At 39.5% G+C, this 23,487-nt stretch overlaps 2 protein-coding genes across 7 annotated transcripts; both read left to right on the top strand.

Moving 5' to 3' along the window:
* The first annotated feature begins 64 nt into the window (after window positions 1–64).
* On the top strand, window positions 65–5,627 carry LOC109998812 (uncharacterized). The gene is made up of 3 exons (XM_065961031.1): window positions 65–1,243; window positions 2,653–3,525; window positions 4,818–5,627. The coding sequence occupies exons 2-3, from the start codon at window positions 2,658–2,660 to the stop codon at window positions 4,853–4,855; spliced, it is 906 nt and encodes a 301-aa protein (XP_065817103.1). The 5' UTR covers window positions 65–1,243; window positions 2,653–2,657; the 3' UTR covers window positions 4,856–5,627.
* Window positions 5,628–6,286: 659 nt separating this feature from the next.
* Window positions 6,287–22,735, top strand: LOC109998805 (ETS-related transcription factor Elf-2). 6 transcript variants are annotated; one of them, XM_020653689.3, is made up of 11 exons: window positions 6,287–6,612; window positions 8,412–8,915; window positions 13,120–13,294; window positions 13,396–13,645; window positions 17,633–17,746; window positions 17,924–18,106; window positions 18,569–18,655; window positions 19,333–19,528; window positions 19,623–20,018; window positions 20,132–20,306; window positions 20,682–22,735. In XM_020653689.3, exons 3-11 carry the CDS (start codon window positions 13,220–13,222, stop codon window positions 21,246–21,248), a joined length of 2,043 nt encoding a protein of 680 aa, XP_020509345.1. In that variant the 5' UTR covers window positions 6,287–6,612; window positions 8,412–8,915; window positions 13,120–13,219; the 3' UTR covers window positions 21,249–22,735. The 6 variants fall into 6 exon arrangements, with proteins under 6 accessions (XP_020509345.1, XP_065816892.1, XP_020509346.1 ...); XM_065960820.1 differs by lacking the exon at window positions 8,412–8,915 and having other exon boundaries at window positions 19,336–19,528; XM_020653690.3 differs by lacking the exon at window positions 8,412–8,915.
* Window positions 22,736–23,487: the final 752 nt, after the last annotated feature.

Here is a 23,487-nt window from a genome sequence, read left to right as displayed (position 1 = left end):
GGATTATTTTTGTGCGCTTAAAAAAAAAAAAAAAAAAAAAAAAAAATGTATCCGTCAAGTTGGTGGTACATTTTGTTATGAGCTTATGATGCAGTAAAGAAACTTGATACTGATCAATCATTCAAATAGTTCATAATGGAAGTCTTTGCTCTTACTAAACAAATGTCAACATCTGTGAAACAAAGTCTGTGTGAGGGCTAGACTCTGAACTTTTGCTCAGGAACAGTTATGTCCTTCACAAACCAAAACTTTGTAAGCAATGTAAGTTTTATGTATTTCTAGTTTCCATAGGTGAATGCTTCTGGAAGGATATCAAAACATTTCCATCCCATTGCCCTCAACAGGTTTCAGCCAAGTCACTGGTTTCTGTTTGGTCAGCTTTGAAGGTAAAGGTAGTGGAAGCTCAGTCCATGAAGCCTTGGTCTCAAGGGAGTGATTTAAAAAAAAATACCTTACCTAGTGTGCTCCTGTTTATCATCAGGTTAGTTTGCTTTTGAGGGGACACCCTTCATATTTTCTGTTTTGACATTAAAGGGACAATTTAAGACTCTGATGTTGACTTTAAGGGGAGAGGTCCTCACAATCAGTCACCTACCCTCACATAGGTGTCTGTCATTTGTTAGCTTGACTATATAGTATATATTGTCATGTTGTATAAGAGGGGAGAAAGCCCTTCAGGCACCACTCTTAAACTGTCAGATGGTAGTGACTGGTCCTGCTCGACAAGTCAAAGGAAAACGTGTTTTAATTCTGCAGGAAGTCAAGCACATGCATGAAGCTGAACTGTGTCCTTTCAAAGACTCTGGTGAATGTCGTTGTTAAACCACAGATTAGTTTTGGCCTCTGATTTGTCGTCTTAATTGTTAAAAGTGCAGTTTTAAGCAGTCGATCAGACAGATCAAGACTAATCCTAGATTACAATGCTTGTTTTAGGATGTTGTTGTTGCCTACCTGGATCAGTTGGCAGACAGGTTAATAAGACATTGTTACAGGTAATCCGAGGATGTTCAACAACAGGAAAGTGCCATGTGGATAAATCCTTTAATGTGTGGAGATTTGGTTTTTTTGGGTAGTGTCTGAAAAAGTAATTGTTTTTCTTGTGAAAAACATGACTTGTACCCTCACTTACTGACATCAAACCAATTTCAGCAGCAGAAGCATGACCTGGGCAGGTAGACTCCTGTAGAGCCTTTACTGAACCTGTGGTGAATGTAGAACATCCAGCGATAGACAACCTCTCCAGGTAAGTGTACAAAACTAACCATGTATGCACCAACAAATAATCCTTGTATGCTCTATGTTCTCTGTAAGACAACTGTAAAGAGAAACTACAGATTTTAAGAGAAAATCAGCTAATAATTTAATGATTATTTTGTGATGATTATGTCCATTAATGACAAGTTTTAAAAAAAAATTATAATGGCTTCTTTGGGGTATGGAAGGTGGACACATTCAAAAAAAATAATAATAAAAAAAATAAAATATCAATGAAAACTTTCCAGGGTGGAGTTTGATGCCTTCTCCTTTAACTCATCAGAACAAAACCCCAAACGTCCAGTGATTTCAAACACAGATGAGCCGCAATTCATCACATCTGGAACAATGAAAGGCATTTGTGTTTGATTACAAAATAGGTTATTTTTTAATAGATGTTATATTATCTGTCTGTTAAAATCAACCTAAATTATTTCAGCACCAAAGAAAAGTTTTTTTGATGAGTAGGAGGACATTAGCGTCCAACACCTTTGAAGTATGATGCATGAAAAAATGTAACACTCCAATGAAGGTTCAGCTAATGCTACCTTCATGTAACCAAACGTTACAATCATTCCCCTAGATCAATGCTTCCCAAAGTGTGGGCCGCGGCCCCCTGGTGGGCCGTGTAGGTACTGCAGGAAAAGCCCTCCACCAAGTTTAAAAATAAAAGAAATATCCCAATAATGATGATTTACCATGAATCAACCCATTCAGTGATTAGTAAGGCGTGTCATGACTATTCATGGACATGATGTTTAGTAAACATTGGTGTCTATCTTGCCATAATATCATGTTGTCATGTCCAATAATTTACCCTTACTGAAAGTTATAGATGTAGTCAAAACTTTAGTTTTATAACGGGCCCCAGAGTAATTTTGTATATCAAAGTGGGCCTCAGCAGTTTTAAGTTTGGGAAAGGCTGATATAGAGCTTAAGACACTGTTTTTAAAGCAATTTCACTGCACCTATGCTCAGTTAAACTGGCATGCATACATAAAGGTGCACTGTGGGATTTTGGCAGAGAAATGTGAAAGTTGAAGAAGTGTACAGCTTCTGTGGTATATGTTCGTAACTCGATGCACAAACTGTCCTCAGAGGAAAATTTGGACCCTGTAACACAGTTTGAAGAGAAAATGCTACGCAAGAAGTTATGGTGGAGGGCTCTCCTGGTTGCTTTTTAACTCCAGTGTTCCAGGGACACATTATTTCCTATGAATAAAGTTTATTTAGTTCAGAAAATAAAGCATAGAATTTTTTCACTTCTCCAACTTTAAAATGTCACTACCAAATCTACAAAGTGCACCTTTAAATGAATATAAATATGTCAGAATCTGTGACTTAGGATATTACACTTTATTTTATGTTTGTGTGACATGTCCTCTCTCTGTCCTGTAGAGTCTATGCCAGAGCTGCTCACAGCGGTGCAGATCTTGGCCAGTTCTACAGCTGAGATTGCAGCAGCTTCTGTTGGGGATTCCAATCTAGTGAAAGCTGATAAAGGTCTTGACACCACATGGGCGACGACACAGCCAGAGGCCCCAGATGCCACCACAAAGGTGGAGGATGAAGAAGCGACTGAGGAGGCAGCTGCTGATGTGAACGAGGAGGAGCTGGAGTCTGTGGTTGATGCAAAAGCTCCAGCTGCTGAAGCACAGACTGAGGAGGAGACAGACACGCCTGTCGCAGATTCAGCCGAGGGGGAGGAGGCAGTTGCATGTCTCCTCGAGGAACTTACAACCCCAGCACCAACATTGGAGGAGCAGGGTGAGGTTGAGGCTGAAGGTCAGGCTCTCGTCCCTGAAGCTGCTCTAGAGGAGGCGATCTCCTTCACAGACGCCTCACTGGAAGATTCTGCCCCTGTAGAGGAAGCTCCAACCACTGAGGAGGCAGCCAGTTATGCTGAAGCAGCTCCAGTGGATGAAACATCAACTGCTGCCAGTTCATTGGAGGAGGCACCAGCTGAAGCTCCATCAGAGGAGACCGTTGAAGTTCTGGAGACACAGAGTGAAGATGCACCAGTTGTGAACACGATTCAGCTTGCAGCAGCCTCCTCTGGCTCCTTCCTGGAGGCCGTTTCAGCGTCTGAACCAGAGTGTGCAGAAGAGGCTTCAGAACATGAGGCCGGGCACTGCCACTCCTGCCACTCTGCTCCATCTTCAGCAGAGGAGGTGGCGCCACCTGCTGCTTATAGAGGGCATCCAGCAGTTGATGGTTCTGACGATATGACGCATGAGACAAATGAGGCAGAGTCACTGGCGGAAGGACAAAGTAAGAACAAACTGTGAAAAAAATCCATACCAACTGAAGCTTTATCTACTTAAATAAATGTATCCACAGTTGGTGCTTTTTAAGTTTTTAAATAGGAGTAAAGAAAATAAAGGTTTATGCTTCAGCTTATTTAAGATATTGACCTCATCCAGAGCTCACTACGAGAGGTTGTGTAGGCGTGAAAACCAAAATTGCCAGGAAGAGGATTTCTATTCTGACATTTTATGAAAAATCAAAACAACAACAACCTTTTTGTTAATCCTCTGATTTATTTTTTCTTATACCGGCAACTACTGATGTCATATTGGGAGTCTGACTTTTTCCTTAATATTTTAGACTTTATTCTCGACACTTTTCTAAATTCACAGCATGCAGACTTTATTGTCATTTAACTATTCTAAAAAAAAGCGTTTTCCAAACTTTGACTTTAATTCATTATATTTGCACTTTTATTATAAAAATCTCAATGATAATTTACTACATTCCTAATGTTCAGACTTTATTCACACAACATCAAGTTTATTATTTTTCTTTTCTTTTTTTTACTTTATTCTTATTTATTTCAATTTCATTCTCAACATTTAGACTTCTTTTTAACTAATAACTTTAAACAGTTATTTTTAAAAGATCACATTCAATTTATTGTAAACACTTTAGCTTTACTCTACTTCAACTTTGTTCTCAATATTTTAACTTCATTCACAGTCTAATATCTTTATTTGAACATTCTTATTGATTTTCTTCTTATTTATGTATGTATTTATATGTGTATGTATGTATTTATGTATTATGTATTAGACAATACATAATACAGACAATTAGAATACAGACAATAAGTCTGTATTCAAAACATTTAAAATATATTCTCAACATAACAACTTTACTCTGGACACTTCGGCTTAAAAAAATACATTTCAACATTTAAATGTCTCTCATTCCTAATACCCCTGCAATGTTTTGTACTCTGCCTTACATTTAACTAGGTTAAAAAGACTTGCAGATTAAATACACTCAATGTTTTAATGGCTTATGAACTAAGCTTGTCATGTCTTGAATAAAGTAGAGCTAGAGCTTTGTTAGGGATTTGAATGCCCCTCTCTCCCACATTATTCATACGCATTTTCTTTTAAAAAAAATCAAAGTAAAAAGACTGAGCTGTTTAAAGTTACAGCTGGATATATTTCATTTCCCATTGAATCCAAATAAGTATGAAGGCAGGTGCAATGAGTTGACCTCATCATAATTTATTTTTTTCTATCATACTAACGAGTGTTGTGCTTGTTTTTTTGCAGCCACGGAGACTATGGTGGTGGTGACAGCCCAGTCATGAAACGACAGTGTGCCTTCCACAACACTCAACCAATCGACCAAACCAGAATGACCAATGAAAACATGGAGAGAACTGGCAACAGATTTCTCTTTCTAAAGTGTAATTTTCTAAATATGACTTCCTTTTTCTGATAAATGTAATCCCATTAATGTCTGTTGTCCACTAGGTGCCGCTGTTGCAAAGCTTTTCATAACCATCAGTTTCTGATGCTGGGCAGTGGTAAGAGTTTGTTATTTTAATGTCGTGATGGACTTCTTTCCATGGCATTAATATGAAACTATTTTGAGAGTTTTAAAAACCTATATATGTTTTCTTTAAGCTTATAATATTAAATGTAATTTCCTAAACCCATAAGCTGAAAGTATTTGCATGTTGACCAAGTTCGTCATAGTACAAAATAATGTGCAGCCTATCTTTAGGCTTTGTGTTTTACGATTATATTATTATTCTGTGGCAGATTTCAAAGTGATGCATTTAGAAGAAATATCACAATATTACCAGGAGAAAAAAGTGTCGCAAAAGTGTTGTACCAGGTATGACAACATATAGGCCCATGTTTATAAAATATATGAATGAATTTACATGTTTTGTACTTTATATATTTGTTCATTGTACTTCACTATAGGCTATAATTATATATTAACAAACAATTTCATCTATATATATTGAATAGGTTATATCTTTCAGTTGTAAGTAGTTTATACCTATGTCTGTTTCATCATGTGTTCATTTAAATAAAGTTATCAACAATTAAACTAAGTTTTGCTGTGCATTCAATTGTTAGGATTATGTCTCATTTGCTAGTCTTGACATTTAATATGGTGAGGCAGCTCTCTTGAAAGTCATTTCACTGATCACTTGGTGGATACAGTTAAACTGTTATGTCATCTTTGTCTAATCTAGAAAATATTAAATTGCTCTTTTTGGAATCTTTGCTGGCTTCAGGCAACAAAGATATTTGTAATATAGCAATAAGTAAGGTCTTTTACCTGCTTTTTGTAACATAGCAATAAGTAAGGTCTTTTACCTGCTTTTTGTAATATAGCAATAAGTAAGGTCTTTTACCTGCTTTTTGTAACATAACAATAAGTAAGGTTTTTTACCTGCTTTTTGTAACATAACAATAAGTAAGGTCTTTTACCTGCTTTTTGTAATATAGCAATGAGTAAGGTCTTTTACCTGCTCTTTTGTAAAGTGTCTCGAGATAACACTTATTATGAGTTGACGCTAAACAAATAAAAATTGATTGAATTGATTGATTGATATAAATTATCCTCTTGTTAAAGCATGTGCTGCCTAAAAAGGATTTAGGAAAAATAACACATTAACTGTATTGTAAATAAAACTCAAACGTATGCGTTCATTTAGTGATTGTTTATTGTACGTCATGACGTAACAGTGTAACTTGTCTGAACGTGTGTAGTAAACTGACAACAGTGTCTGTCTCCATTAGCAGAGGAGCAGCCTGGCTCTCCTGTCACTTATTATCCAACATTAAACCCCGAGGGCACAGAGGGCTTTATAGTCGCCAGTCTGGAGGAAACACCGAAACTCTTTACGCGTTCAAACAGCTAATGTTAACCTGCGTGTTAATGTTTTGTCGTTAGCATCAGGACAGCAGCGAGCTGTGCGTGGAGGAGGAGGAGAGGTTACTGTGTGACACTCAAACAACAAACTGTCATTAGCACGCCAGAAAAAATCAAGTAGCTGGACACGAAGTTGGCGACAAGCAAGGAGGCGAAAAGAAGAATTTTACGGTATGTGAGCTGACTTTACGTTAGCCAGCGTAAAGTTTTTTCTGTTTTGACAGCTTGTTCTTGTCTCAGTGCTAACTTTGCTAGCTGACGTATATGTCAACATGCTCTTTCTCTTTCTCTTCACTAGTCTACTCATGTGTGACGTGTTTGATATACATGACATGCATCCTACAGAATCTCGAACTTTTATCGACCTGACTTACTTATCTGATATGGAAACGTGTGTAAATGACACCAGAGCTGATTATTCATTGATAAGGTTAGCAGATGTATCAGTGCAGCAGTGTGACTCACTGTACATGTCTGACTCTGTTTGTAAAAAGGCTGTCAGCCAACTGTGTGATGAAGGAAGGGGTTTGTAATCTCAATAAACTCTGTTCTTGACAGTATATGGATATTATTATGGTTATTATCACCACCAGCAAACTACATTTGAGACAACACACCAAAACTTAAAAATAGCTCTTTATTGTAAAGCAAGTGAATCTTTATAATTACAACTCTGCAATATGATATAGTATGTGAGGGCAATAATTACATGATGGTGATGGAAAGATAAGACTTCATTGTTGTTAGTTTTTCACTTTCCCTTAGTGTCCTTTGAAAATGTGGAATAGAAAACAGCCGGTTTATTATTTTCCCTCTCTGTGCAACATTATTTAACTCATGTTGAAAGTTTAATTGTCAATATTAGAAGAAGACTACCATCTACCATCAGCTACCATCATTATAAGTAGCAGAATCCTTTAATCCAGTCACTGGCCTGTTGTATGCATCCATCTCCAGTTAGCAAGTCCATCAAGTAACCAGTGCTTTGTGCTGTTAAATGATTGACCAGTCTGCCTTTGCTTAGCCCGTATATCCTGCAGTCTGAGCTAACACTTGGACTGCTTTCTGAAGGTCTCTACTGGGTTGCCACACTTGTGCCCATATTTTCCGTAATGGGGCAAAATCAAGAGCTCCCTGTCCAGAAGTGTCTTGATACAGACACTGAGCGAAGGCACTGGTACAACAGAGATTGGTGATGGAGGGGCTCGGATGTGGGGCTTCTGGTTTGTGTGTGTTGGGCCTTGTTGGAGGCTCATTTACAAACTACACAACATTATAGTTGCTCATCTGTAAGTCTGTAGTTTGTAAATATATGTTTCGTATCTTCATACAGAAGTCCGGGGCTTACTTGAGCTGATATCCACAGACATTTCCGGATTGTGTTTTTGAAAAAAATATCCCATCACATGTGGTATTTTAATATCTTTAAATCTTTGCAATTTACATAATCCCATAACATATCAGAGGTTTGTTAACCTTATATCCTTATGATATTAGTAGTTCACAGACAAGAATAAACAGCAACATTTGGTCCCATTGTGTCAAAATTTTAGAAACAGCAATATGGTCATGCTAAATGGTGGAATATGAAAGCTGTGTTTTTGCTCTTGTGCTCTTGCTTGAACATGAACTGATGTTTGTAACCACTGAAAGAAGAGTTTTAATGAGACTGTAACAATGCACGGGTTGGTAAAACTATCTCAAGTCATTGTCACAACAACTGAGATATGTTTCACCTTGCCTTATTATTGGTTTATTTAAAGAGAACTAAATCCTAAATCCCCTTAAATGTGTATTTTTTTTGTTCTTTCATTGTGTGTGTGTGTGTGTGTGTGTGTGTGTGTGTGTGTGTGTGTGTGTGTGTGTGTGTGTGTGTGTGTGTGTGTGTGTGTGTGTGTGTGTGTGTGTGTGTGTGTGTGTGTGTGTGTGTGTGTGTGTGTGTGTGTGTGTGTGTGTGTGTGTGTGTGTAGAAGGCAGGACACAAGACAGGGCGTTGTATCTGTACGAACAGCCCCAGTAACTTGGAACAAAAGCCCTGTTGTTGGAATATCATGTGACTGTGTGTGTGTGTGTGTGTGTGTGTGTGTGCGTGTGTGTGTGTGTGTGTGTGTGTGTGTGTGTGTGTGTGTGTGTGTGTGTGTGTGTGTGTGTGTGTTTTCCACCCTTGTCATGTGATCTGAGCTCCGGGCAGGGTCTGAGAAGTGCTGAGTCGCTAGGAGAGGTTTCTTCCACCCTGGGAACAGTGAGCCAGTGAGCATGCGGGCAGGCAGAAGAGATGGAGGGCCAGACAGACAAGAGTTGTGGAAGGGAGTCAAAGAAGATGCAGAAATGCCTTTGCCTTTTTGTACCATGACAAGAAAGCACCACTCTCATTCTCTCATGTATCTGCTTGTTTGTCTTGGATGGATTTTTAAAAGCAGCAAAGTCATGATGCAGGCCTGCGTTTTGAATCATATCAACTTCTCTGTGGCGAGGCAAGTTTACGCTTTTTTCCTTTTTTCATTTTAATGTGTTCATTTGGATCGTCAGAGACAAAAGCTGGCATGTTGTCAGGATGACTTAGCTTTATCTTCTGAAGTCTCACCACATACTTAACAACATTACTACTTGTGTGCTCCCCAATCTGGTATTCAAAAGCCAAACATGAATTGAGCTTGAATGCATTTACAGTGAGACGTGTAGCTAAAGCTCTGACCCTGGAATGATTGTCTTTGCAGCAGAAGTAGAATATCAACATGACATGTATAGCTATCGCATCAAAAGGCATCAATTTAAACCTTTCAAAAACAACTTTTCTTGTGATATGACAGGGTATATATATTAGTCGATTCTGAATTGAAGTAGTTTGTTCAAACGCGAATAATGCAGTCTCTTGACTCATAAATGCTCCGGCTGAGGAGCGACAAGGCAGCCACGTGTTTCCAGTCATCCGGCAGGTCCTGTTTAACTGGTTTGAATCAATGCAAACTGCAATTTCAGCTTCAGGGACTCCTAACAGATCTTGTATGCACAATTACTCGTTGAATCCTGCTTAAGGGCTTCCATGTTATTACTCGGGGTCTGTATTTGTCCTCCTGAAGGGTGCTTTCTCTCTGTCTTAAGTGAAAATAAAGGATGGAAGAAAAGAACAAGCTTTAAAGGCAGAAAGAACCTACATAACTCTGCAATTGAATCGTTAAACTTACACAACTCTGCAGTGAGTGGTTTTTGTCCATGCTGATCCATTGTGACATGCATGCATTTGTCATCTTCGTGCCAGCTCATTCTGTTGACCCAGTGGAAACAGACATACACATAGAGTACAGGACTCTGCACTTTGACTCTCTCTTTATTTTATGTTTTTTTCTGATGAACAGATTTTGATGGGCTGAATAGATGACTAAATCCCAGTGTGTCTCAATCTTCAACTCCATGAACTTGCATAATAACTGCTGTCAGTTCAACAGCACATAGTTCAACTCGTGTACACACCTTTATTTGGTTTCTGTGCCAGAGAGCAAAGGGAGAGATGTTTTAGACAACCTTAAGACTGGAAAGGAATGGAGAAGAGAAAGGACTTGATTTTCATTAACTACTGAGCCGGATTGAATAAAAGTGGCTGTGTACTCCTTCGTACTATCCCATGACTCACGGGCAGCATCTATCATTTAGATCTCTTTCTGTGTGTCATGTGGTGATTGAACACCACCCCTGCATGTGCATGCACACCACAAATCTGAAATAGCATGCATGACCCTGACTGATATAGGAGCTCAAAGACCAGAACTGGTGTGAGAAGCGAATAATTCACTTATTACTGATATGAAGACGGATATATTGAACTTCTGAGATGGATAAAAATGGTCTTTCTATACATGGATTGTGTAATGAAGCAAGAGGCTGCTTCCTGACAACATACAACTGTATTTAAGAATACAATGCTTAATTAACAAATTATATTCTTACCAACTCTGAGAGTGTCCTGCACTATGGACTCTGAGGTGTTTTGTGTTATGGTGACATCATTTCTAGATCACCCACATTATTATCTTTCCGGCTCTAATCCTAGCCCCAACATACAGCTCTGTAGATGAGTGTGTGTAGTATGCTTTTGAATAATTGAACAGATGATCCAATCTGAGCTGATGGCATGTTGGTCCCAGTGGCAGAGGAAACACCAGCGCAGCGTGGCTCATCCATATTACAGCAGCTTGAGTAACTGAGCGTGTCCTCATACACTCCCTGTGAGAGGATGTATGGTCAGCAGGTTTGTATAAAACTAGAATGCAATGGATAATGCCTTACGTAGCCTTGTGGTCTTGCTCTGTTCAAATGTTTGAACGCTTTTTCAATGAACATCAAGTGTTTGTGAGGAAGTTCTTTTCTTTGTATGTAGAGAAGAATTCAAGCACTTTGTGCAGATCATACAGAAAAAAACAGGAGAGGTTAGACTCGAGTTCTGCTTTGTGGTCAATAAGTCAGAGACACTAATCTCCAAGGCCCTGCTTTGTGAAAATGAAAAAGCCTTTAATAAATGGGCTAGACGCCTACGCTACGCACTTTGACTTACAAGTCTTCATCAGGGCATGATGAATTCTGCAGATCATCTTTGAGCAGAGGTTTGGCTCCCTCCCGCTGTACAAGTGTGGAGATGTGCTGCTTCGCGAGAGAAGAGGCTGATCAGACATTGTTGTCCATACACATCTTCAGGCAAAAGCCTTCACTGCCATTTTTAAATGGCAGATTTGTGGCAGTTGTAGAATTTTGTATTGTATTTGAACCCATGACTGCAAGATAACCTTGTTGTCTAACATCTGCTATTTGACCCCTCCATGCCATCATTACAATGTAAAAGGAGACGGGAAGAAGTAAGCCTATACTAATAACGTCAACCACACAAAAGTCACATATTAAACTGCTATAAGGCATAATATCTCTTTGCCTTGAATGTGACCATTTTTCAAAAAGTATGTTTACACGTTTTTCTTGATATGGATACAATTGTCAGATTCTTGCTAGTACCGAGCCCTAATAAATACATAATGGGGTTAAATGTCCCAGGGCAATATAATCATGCTCACCAGATAATGATCCATGCGAAAGGGATGAAATATACAAGCACAGTGTTCATGAATTGCGGTGAAAATGTGTTGTGGCTTAGAAAATTAAAGCTTTGTATGATATTACATAAGGGCTCTATTCAGCTGCTGTGTTAAAAAAGTGTAGATGGGGTTTTAAAAATCCAATTAAGATCGGCACAGAGGCACAAATTGTACCCTGAACTTTGATCTAGTAGCATCAAGAAGTTGTTTTTTTTATGTCACAAATGAATATCGTATGAATCCCTTACAGGAATTTGAAGTATTGCTGGATGCTAGATTAGATTACTACTCCAGTAAAATGGGTTAAGCTAGCTAATTGGACATGCTAATGTTAGTGGCTTACTGCATGCATGGAGATGCATATTGTGCTAGGATTTTGGAAAGGTCAAAAATAGACACCACATTTCTTTTCTGTTAACATGGGATATCTACCTCATTTGACATCTTACACCGTAGTGACACCTCACTTTGCATTTTAACTTGTTTTAGAACAATTTAAAATGCCTTCTGGTTAAGTCAACAATTTAAAAACTTAGCAAAATTCGAGTAGGCCTATATACATCAGTTTAATCGACATGCAGCTTATGTGTCTGCTTGTCAACACTCTTGTTTTCCCTTTGTCAATGATCCTATTGTCACCCTGCAGAGCAGAGCAGAGCAGTAACTCAGGGCTATTGTTCTTAGCAACTGTTACCATGGCATAGCATACCCTGCCTTGATCTTCCACTGGACACTGTGCATGTGTTTAGGGACTGACTTGGCTTCCTGTTGGTGCATTACTTGCTGCAAATTGCACACACGCACTTCCTGCAGACCAAAGCCCAAAAGAAAGAGATGGAAAAGATTAAAGACATCTGCTGTTCATGAGCTCTTGGTCTTCACTGAAAAGAATTGTCCTGGTGAAACAAGTGGACTTTTCAATAGCTAGACTAAAAAAATCAAAAGTTTGACGTATTGGATTTGCTTTCTTGCCAAATGTTTGATGTGGAGGTTGATACCATTCACAGTTCAGTATTGTAAATATAGAGCCACACTGGAGGAGTAAAGCCCAGGATCGGTAAGTGCTGGGCAATTCATCCAGTTTCAATTTCAGTTAAGATGTTGGGTTCAATCATGGAAATAAGATAATCAAGGTTTATCGATTATGCTGCATGCCGTGTTGCATTTGTTACATCCAAATTCTTGTGATGCAGAATCACCCAGGGGGGGTGTCAGTATTCATCGCTATGATCAATGACACAGCACAGGGCAGCATATCATGACATTCATTTTTCAAACTATGCTTTGCTGAATCATGGACATAAAAGTTATTTTTCTTTTTTTAACAGAATACTTCTATGAATAGAATACTCAGAATACTATGCTTCCGAAGAAGACACAATTCTGTACCTTTGGAAACTTATGGAGACGTTTTGTGTGTGCTAGATTGTATTGTAGAAATGTATCCTAAGTTTTTTGTAAATGTAAATGTATGCGAGCCTCACAACAGGCTCGCATACATTTCAATATGATTTAATGAATGTTTTCGTGACATTCATTTTTCAAACTATGCTTTGCTGAATCATGGACATAAAAGTTATTTTTCTTTTTTTCACAGAATACTTCTCTCTTCAGGGGCCTTTTTTCACCCAACGAGGGGAGGCCACCAGACCGAGGTGCTGCTGAAACCCCTGGCTGATCCCTCAGGAGCATGAGTCATGACCTCAGTGGTGCTGGTCGACACTGGTGGGACAGTGGTGGAGTATGTCACGGCTGAAGAGGACCCCCAGCAGGTAGGTCGGACAGTGACAGACTAAAAAAAAAACAACAAAGAAGAGCGCTGCAACTTTTGACTGACTTGTCCTACGTCCCTTAACCTACTTCCTCTCTGCAGGAGGCGGAATGTGAGGCAGAGATGGAGCTTGAGGGAGAGGTAGAAGGCGAGTGTGAAGCAGAGGCTGCCTATGAAGAAGAACAGGAAATAGACGAGGCTGAGGATTACCCTGCAGTCATAGTAGAGGAGGTACCTGGAGCCAGCCTGGCCGAGGAGCATTACTCAGGTCAGGTGGTGGTATATCAAGATGAGGCCTACCTGATGCAGGAAGTGGGCGATGAGCAGGAAGTGGAGACAGAAGGAGAGGCAGGTAAGACACATTTCTTGATTTTATGTTACCTTGTTTTCATGCTTTGGCAAAGTGTACAAGATGACTATCACATTGTCGCTGTTGCAAAAATAACACAAACACCTCTCTCCGGCTGACACTTTAGTTTTTTCTTGTGAATTACAAAGGTTAAAGGAGGAGTTGTGTGCATGTTCATGTGGTTTTTGATTTATGGTGAAAACACAATTTGAATATTTCAAGCTTTTGTTGTGGTTTGCATTTTCATTTGATGATACCGCTGCACTGGTGACACAGGGTGCATCCGTATAGTGCAAAAGACAGTCCCTACTATCCGTACTGTATACATTTAGTATCTACTGTTCATTAGGCCCACACAGTAGGCAGATATTTGTTACTACTTCGTCTGATTCATTCAATAGGGAGGTGGCATCATTTACGTTTCCAGAACCGGCCGCATACATCCTGTTTTTTTTTTGTTTTTGTTTAGCTCTATTCAAGAAGAGTAATGCGCATATACAGTCAGGTAAACACAAAACAATATCACAAGTAAAAGACAGATTAAATAACTAAATAACATACAGTACATAAAGGAAAGTACAAATGAAAGACAGTAATATACAGAATATAAAATAAACCAGTGAAGACACATTTAAATAGTGAAATCATTATTTAAATAGAGGGGGAAAGGTTTTATAATAATGCAGACATTTGTTATGTTTTCTGTGGAATATTCAGAAAGGACCACAGTGAAGTTTAGCAGGCTGTGAGAGGATCAGGCTTCTGTGTCTACACACTGCCCCCTTGTGGATCTTGTATATGAATCCAATAGCAATAGTGACTAGTGTCTGAATAAATTGGATGTTCCTTTGTATGAAATAGGCTGAAAGATGGAAGCACATATTGACATTTTTAAAGATAAATTAGTCAAACTATCAAGATAAAATCTCCACAATACACTTTCAAAGAATGTAAAGCACAAGTATCTGCAATCAGGTTCAAGAATTTGTCATAAAACCAAGAAATATATTTTTTACCACCGCATGTTTTTACCAATTTTGCAAAATGGAGCTAGCTTGGATTTGATACTTTTTAGAATACATTTATGTACCTTACTAGTTCACTCTTCATCATGCCTGATTTCAAACAAACACAAAAGCTCTCTGCAAGTGCTGCAAATAGAAAGGAATTGCATATAGATGTCAAGTGAGATGAGAGTTGATCCCAAGAGTTTTGTCATGTCTAATGACTTTTATTAAACGTATTAATGTTGCCTTGGACCTAAAAGTATTTCACAAGAAGCTGTGAAGCTGTGAGCAATTTTACTTTTAACTTTTACAGAAGAAGATTTTTTTTTACAGTTAATTGCTAATGAATGTACTGCAATGCATTCATTGATTTGACTGAGAGAAGTAAAAACCCTAGATGAATCAATTATAAAAACCAAATAGTACACCCTTTATTTGTATAAAACATAACGCTGCAAAAGTGCGAACACTCATTACAAAAGGGAACTTGTTTTTGTGAAGACAGAATTGTTTGCAGCTTTATTTGACGTAGTTACTACGCAAATGAGGGAGGGAGAAGGAAGGATTTCCTGTGTCGGCGGCGGAGGAATACCTTACTGCCGCCGAAACGTGTTCTGTTGAATGCGAGGAGATTTCCTATTAGCGGCGGAGTGATCTAAGCTAGTAGCTTCCTATACAATTTAGTGAGAAGTCAATGTGAATCTGCAGCAGGGGAAAACATGGCGACTTCGCAGCATGAGGGGCACGCAAATCAGCTCGATCTACTTATTAGAGCCGGTAAGATAGCTTTGTGTACTTAAAGTCTCGACGCTGAAGCTTCCTCGAGGTTTTGTTTTCAACCGCGACCGCTGCGTCTCAGTCCGCTCACTACAGTGAAGTAATGGAGGGCAATCAGGAAGTGATCACCTTGGTAGCAACCTGCATGGCGTTGCTACGCGGTTTGTAAAATCCTGTCTTAGAGGTGAAAAGTTTCCAAGGGCTTGCTTGTCTGCACAAATAAGTGTTTATTTGCACAAAGTGTGGTATGCATGTTGCAGTATCCTTTTCTCAACACGATGTTATGTAGAATAACGGTCTGAAGATCGGCGCTGCACAACCAGGAAGTGTAAAGATGTTGTCTTTCTTACGTCTTTGCCACGCTGTCTGGGTCGGAAGGACATGCGGGTTTATTTTTACTAGAACAACTCTGGTACAGAATGTCAGATTTAGTCTATTTTATTGTTCTCATGGATTGATATGTTCGAGTCAACTGTTAATGGCTTTTGTTTGCTCCGTTTGTGGAAATAAGCAATCTTCACACTTTGATCTTAAAAACATTTATATTTAATAAGATGAGTTTTAAGTTTGTTAAAGACTTGTTAAACAGTTTCAGTGTTTGTTTTGTGGTTTCGGTGATCGTGTTGCAGACTGTGATTGAAGCGTGGGATGGCCTGGCTTCTTCTTCTGTGCTCGTTTTAAGTACGGATTCAGACTTCGACCAAACTGAGGAGAAAACAAAGTAAATCTGCGATTTCACCGTCATGTTGCCCTTTACTGATAAGAAACAACCTATTACAAACACATAGCGTCGTATCCTTAGAAGTTTAATCGCACATTTCTAAGTATTTTTGCTTCATCTCGATGGCGGAAGCATTGTGTGTGTAAGAGGGCGTCGTATGTCGTTGATTGACTTTCCCGTTTGTCCAATGGCGTGCTCATCCAATCAGGTTTCACCAGGGTGGGATCTTAAACAGTGAATGAGCCAATAGGCGGCGAGGCTGGTGTTGAGTGACAAGAGGATTTGTGAGCTTCTTCGAAGAGAACTGGAGGGAAAGGATGAAGACTGTAAACACGGAAGTCATCAGAGGCAGCACTACTTTTTGCCGGACTTGCTGCTATTCTTGGCGCCGTTACATTTTAGTATAGATTGACAACGATTTCCAACCTGTTAATTTATTTCTAACCTTGATTACCCAAATGTAATAAACATTTATTACATAATTGTCAAATTTTAAGATAAAGGATTAAATCAAAATCGTAATATTCTTTACATACTACAGATGACTATATTTTCTATATGTGCCAATTTGTAGGACAAGCCAAGCTTTTGGTGATCTTATTCCAGCACGTCTGCCTGGTTTCAAGGGCAGCTCTTTTGGCTATAGGGTCTCTGCTGTGATGTTTGTTTGTGAGGGGGACTGAATGAGTTGGACAATCTAAAGATAGCCCATGTCTCTCCCCTATGCACTGCCTTTTGCCTCAGTGAGATAGCCAAACATGGATATGGCAGGGTGTTACAGAATCTCATGTTTCCAAATGATTGACACCAACAGCTGGTGCCCTGGCTTCTTTCTCAGGGTCCCAAATGGGGATCTGTAGCATGCCTCTTTAACAGGCTCAATGCAAGTTTTGATTGAAATGCCATTGTCTTTTCGTATAATGCCATGGCGTATTTAAGGTTGTAAATCTTTGTTTTGGATTATGACTCGTTGTCAATTCCGTTTCTAGATGCCTATATTTGAGTGCCGCTTTAAGTGCCATTGAGCCATTGAACAAAACCATGTGAAACTTTTCTAAATGTCACTCTTTAATATTCAGAACAAAAGACAATACTTTGAAACTTTAGACAACCGACAAAGGTGTTAGTTAACAATGTGGATGTGTTAATTTAGAGGCAATATAATGATATTTACTACTATAGAGTCTTTACTTTTTATTTATTTTTTGAATCAAAGCATGCGTTAGCACTTTATCTTTCCACTAGGGGGCACCACACACTTACATTTAGTGTACATTGTCTTCAGCCTTATGCTAGTAGGTCCGGTTGAGTGATCTGACCAAGTCCTGGCAGTTTTTATATACAGGATGTCTTAAGTGTTAATTTCTCTTCCATCTAGTTATAGTCATAGTTCTAACTCCGGGGGGAATATGATTTAAAAAGTGTTTTCGGGTCCTATTATCTTCTCTAAACTATTTGCTACTTGTTAATTTGTGTGTGTTTCAGTGGAGGCTTCTGTCCATGGCACCAGTGTGCACTGCTCTGACAAGACCTTTGAGGCTGCAGAGGCTCTGCTACGAATGGATTCACCTTCCAGCCACAGGGAAGACAGAAGCCCAGGTAACATACATCATTTGTAATAAATCTAGTAGATTTTCCATTTACTCTAAACTTGGTGTAAATGAAAAGTCTGGAGCTTTAAAACTTTTTATACATAAAAAGTACGTAAAATCAACTCTAAATAACCACTTTCTAAAGCATAATTCTAACTCTTTGTTTTTTGATTCCTTTCTCCAGAAGCATTTATTCCACCGTGTATAGTGACACCAGATTTCCTACACGCTGCCATGCGTCCGGACATGATTGCAGAGACGGAGGTAGAGATATCAACAGAGGAGTGCTGCGAGGAGGAAGATGAGGAGATGGTCACCCTCCTTGATGAGCCAGACCACGGCCACGAGCCTGTCAGGAAAAGAAGAGGTAATAAAAAAATAAAAAAGCTTTAGTATGTGTTTGTTGAAACGTGTTGTGTGAATGTTTCATCTGCAGAGGGAGGAAGCCCCAGTACTGCAGAGATGTGGAAATTAATACAAAAATATTCAAAAACTTAATTCATGCAGTCCAAGAATCACTGCAGCACCAGATTGTGGAAGACTGGGAGCTAAAGTCTGAACTGAAAATAGGAGAAACTTTGTTAAAAATAACCTTTTTTATCCCAAGTTTCAAATTGAAAACATCTGGTAGCTCTGTGATCAACCGTCCTCGCCTCACAAACCAGGCCACAAACCCCAAACCAAAAACTAGACTTGGGCTCTTAATTACAGTTATTGTGTTTGCCCACAGGCACCGTCTAGTGGAGACTAAAATCCTTCTCTCTACTCAGGGAACCCCATTATTCTCTACAATGATACACAGAATTATTAAGTCTCCTTCATTTTACAGCTGGACGGAAACCGAAGACACATCAGTCATCTGTTTCCAACGGCTCACCAGACCTCGGCATCAAAAAGAAACCAAGAGAAGGGAAAGGTACCTCACTGGTGAAATGTTACTTACTGTGATAAACATATATGTATTTATAAATCATATGAGATGAGATTCAACTTTATTGTCATTACACATATACAAGTATAGAGTAACGAAATGAGGTTTGGCATCTCACCAGAAGTGCAAATAAGCAGAAAGTGCAAGAGTCTGTGCTATGTACAGTAATTGAGTGCAAGAGTCTGTGCTATGTACAGTGATTCTGTGCTATGTACAGTAATTGAGTGCAAGAGTCTGTGCTATGTACAGTGATTCTGTGCTATGTACAGTAATTGCAAAATTTACAGATGTAGACAAAAAAAGTGAATTATGAGGTATATATGGATGGCTGGATTAATGGGATGCAATAAATATAAATAAATGCTATAAATAAGTAATGTTACAAAATAAGTGTGTTTATAATATACAGATTAAGGTGCAGTGAGCATGCTATACTAATAATATACAGATTAAGATGCAGTGAGCATGCTATACTAATAATATACAGAATAAGATGCAGTGAGCATGCTATACTAGTTTACAGCATATGAACATAAGTTTACAGCATATGAACATATAATTAAACATATGGCAGTTTAATATAATTAAACATATGGCAGTTTAATGTGTAATGCTTGGATGAAGAGATGTTAAGCAGTTAAAAAAATGTGCTTAATCTCCAGCAGGGAGCACCACCTACCTTTGGGAGTTCCTACTGGACCTACTCCAGGACAAGAACACCTGTCCCAGGTACATCAAGTGGACCCAGAGAGAGAAGGGCATCTTTAAACTGGTCGACTCAAAAGCTGTGTCCAAGCTGTGGGGCAAACACAAGAACAAGCCTGACATGAACTATGAAACTATGGGGAGGGCGCTCAGGTGAGAAGTGTGTGTGTTGACTATTTCACATTTTTTTTCTTATTTGTGTTTTTTGGTAGCGCCGCTGTAACTCCCTTTAACCCCTTTCTCTCAGATATTACTACCAGCGAGGCATCCTGGCCAAGGTGGAGGGCCAGCGGCTGGTTTACCAGTTTAAAGAGATGCCCAAAAACATTGTCATCATCGACGACGATAAGGTAGACCTGCCCACCCCCGACGATCTGATCACTTCAGAGACGGCCGCATCCTTTGAGCGTGTGATGCCCTCACCAGACATGCTGATTTCCTCCAAGAAGCCCAACATCCTGCGAGGCGGGAACAGGGCCAACGTGGTCCAAGCTTCTGTCGCCACAGTCGCCAAGACGGCAGCAGGGGGCGGTGCAGCGGTGGCAGCAGGGGTGCAAAGGATTGTGACTGTTTCATCAGCATCTGATGGGGGTCAGACTCAGCAGTCTCAAACAGCTATCATCAGTAATGCCTCTGGGCCCAGGTGAGATGAGAACATTTAGTTTGGGGGTGAGAGAACGATTCATAGCCACTGTGCTGGTGCATAGAAAAGCATTTTTTCTTAATTTGACACTCTGTCGTAACTCTCATCTACAGGACTGTGCGGGTAGCTATGCAGGTGCCCGTAGTCATGACAACATCATTGGGTCAGAAGATTTCCACTGTTGCTGTTCAACAACCTGCAGGAACAACAGGGGCTGCTGGACACACCGCCCTCCTCACCAACACTTCTGCTCTCGGTGCTGCTGGTAACCCAAACTCCCAACAGAAGGTGAGCACAACTCTCCAGTGACTAGACTTTTTATATTAAAGAAATATATCTACATAATAATAATCTGACAAAGCTCTTTTTGTGAAGTGTCTCTAGAGAACATTTGTTATGAACTGCCAGCTATAGCAGCTATAACATAGTCCCACAATGAAACATTATACATGTAGACCATATCTTCCTGACTGGTTTCCATCAAAACTCGAGACTTTTGCATGTATGATTGTGAAAAGGTATTGTGTTTTATTCCAAATGTTTGAAAAGTTCTAAAATGATGTGCCTTGAATGAGACTAGTTGAACCTGTTCAGACTTTAATGCCACTAAGTCATTTCTAACATTCTCTAACATTTTCATTTCATGTGTTTTAATAATTGAAGGTTGTGATCCAGACTATCCCCACCATGGTTCCAGCCACAGCAGAGAACGGAGACAAGATCACTGTCCAGTTGGCAAAGATCATCACGATTCCCGCCCACCAGTTAGCTCATTGTCAGCTCCAGACAAACACAGGCACAAACAAAACCGGTTCCCAGGGCGGCATCAGCCTCCTCGGGGGCCCTCTTACAGTCCGGACCCTGGCGCCTTTCAATGTCGCCCCTGGAGCACAAGTGATGAGACTCACTGTGCCGACTCAGACGCATCCACAGACTCTGGTGGTGTCACAGCCAGGCAGCGGGGCAGGGGTGGTGACCGTATCAACGGCCAATCAGACGGCAACAACACAGCATCGGATCATAAGCGGAGTGATTAACGGTTCGGAGCTGGTTCTAGGATCAGCAACAGCCGGAGGAGTCGTAGTGGAAAAATTGAAGGTCCAAGCTGTGCAGGTGCCGGTGAATATGGCGGTCCAGCAGAACCAGTCAAACCAAAAAACTGTCCAGAATGTCAAGTCAGAGGTCATGGACGCTGAGGTGGTTATCAAACTGGAAACACCTGATGTGTGAAGAGAGACGAGACAGAGTGTTGAGCACACTCGATCTTCATTAACCTGCTCCTTGTCTGCCAGAGACGGTTAGTTTGTGCATGTCCAAGGTCCTTTTTTTTTCTCACTCTTTAATTACCAGCAACAGTCTGTGAGACTGTGTGTGTTTCAGTGGAGGCCTGTTCCCGAAGGCCTGTTTTTAGTCCTGAACCTTCCTCACATCTTCCCTGATGCTGCCTAAAACTGAACTGAAGCGGTCTCCCTCAGGACCACACTGACACCTGAGTGTCAGAGGGGTTTAAACTATGCTGTGCAACAAATGAATACAGACTAAAAAAAGGGACTTTTGGGAAAGGGACCAACCTTGATCACTACATATGCCTTCTGAATAGATTGCTGTCACTGACTCAAATTTGGGAAAAAAAGGAAAGTATCTTGAAAATACAAAAAAAAAAGATGAAACACTACAAAAGGAGGCGAATAATTACAACTGACAATGTGAACTATGATTAAAGACAGTGGGGTGTGCGATAACGCTTTTGTAGAAACAATTTGTTAATGACTTTGCCTCCACTGATGTTAAAACCAGCAACTTTTTTTTTTTTTTTTTTTACGTATCACTGTGTAGCTCAAGTGTGTGAGGTGCTACATGAGTCCTGAGAGAGAGGAAAATTGAGAGAGGCTCGAACGATATGGGACAGAAAGTGGTTATGTATGTACATATATACATAAATATATATATTATCTACTATACAGTTTATGGAGCTAAAGTTTAACAGCCTTAGATTGAATTTTGACTTTCTTTTTCTTTGTATTGTCTGAACAGTTAAGAATTTTGTTTTGTGTATTGAGACGTTGTACCAAGCACAGTATTATTAACATGGGGGAACTAATCTTTCTACTATCTGTAGTTCCTCCGTCTCTGTTGGGCTGTTAAGCGCCCATGTAGACTAAATCTAACAGGAAACACTGCAGCACATTGTTCTCCAGTGGAAAATGTCTTTTTGAATTTCAAATTGATTACACAAATGCATCTCGACTTTTTCTTAATTCTTTTAATTCTGGATGGATTATTTCACTTTTCACAACCCTGCACAGTGTGGCTGCGTGGAGATGCAGAGAAATGTGACTCTGGTGAAAAAAGTTCTTCAAATGAAAAAGCAATGTATGTGGACTCAGATTGAAATGAAGCGATTATTCTAAATGTTAAAAGAGAGGCATAGTAAGTCACAAGTTTATGCAAAATGTCTGTGAGAAATCTCAAACCACTGTGGAGTCCAGGTCACTTTACTGTAAACAGAGGGTCAATTTGCCAACATTACACTTTGTCACTTATATTAGGCCCCTTTATTCATTTTTATCGATATAAAAAAGAGGGAAGATGTTGTAGAGCTGTGTTCAGACTGAACTGTTTGTATATTCAACATTTGAAGTATATTCTATTTTGCTGTACTCTTGTTTCAAAGTGTATTAGATTTTACTGAAATATAAAAAAACATTTGAAACCTGGATGTTGTATTGTTTTTTTTTATCAGGTTCATGTTCTAAGGTTATTTGTAGGTAGCCATAACTTTTATTATTGCGATGATAAGGAGGCTGAGTGCACAATGTTTTTTTCACAATGTGGCATTTTGTAACCCAAACTCTTACCTTAACAAAACGTCCCGTTTCATTGACAAAGAAGGCAAACATACATTTGTGATAGCCAGATGTGTATACAAGATTTCTTTGAATTTAACCTAACAGATGATACTTCAGAGTGCTTGGTGGAGAAACCCTTCATGCCAAATATGCCCTACTGATAAATGACATGACCTACCATATGGTCCATTACAGAGCCAGGCTCAAGGTAGTAACAACACTGATACTACCTACCCTACCACATAGGCTCCTATTGTCCCCTACAACTCAAAGACGTAGACCTAAAAAACATGACATGAAAAGTTTACAAAAGTCCACAGCAGCCTTGCAAACTCAAACTCATGGTTCTCTAAAGACAGATGTTGTCTTTCTATCAGGTAGTAAGCTCAGTACCTATGTGTATGGTGTTCTCTTGTATCCACACTATAGGTCAACATTTTCAGTTAAATAGAGACGTTACCATGGACACCTTCGTTCACGTGATTTGAGTAATGAGTAAGGGCTTCTACCTGCTCTTTTGTAAATAGTCTTTAGATAACATTTATGAAATGGGGCTTTACAAATAAAGATTGAATGATTCTGTAACATTTGTAGCTGACATTTTCCTTCAAAGAGGATTC

The sequence above is a fragment of the Labrus bergylta genome, chromosome 1 (assembly GCF_963930695.1).
Source record: "Labrus bergylta chromosome 1, fLabBer1.1, whole genome shotgun sequence".
NCBI lineage: Eukaryota > Metazoa > Chordata > Actinopteri > Labriformes > Labridae > Labrus > Labrus bergylta.
The sequence above is the reverse complement of the archived record's forward strand: the minus strand, read 5'-3'. Positions and strand labels throughout refer to the sequence as shown.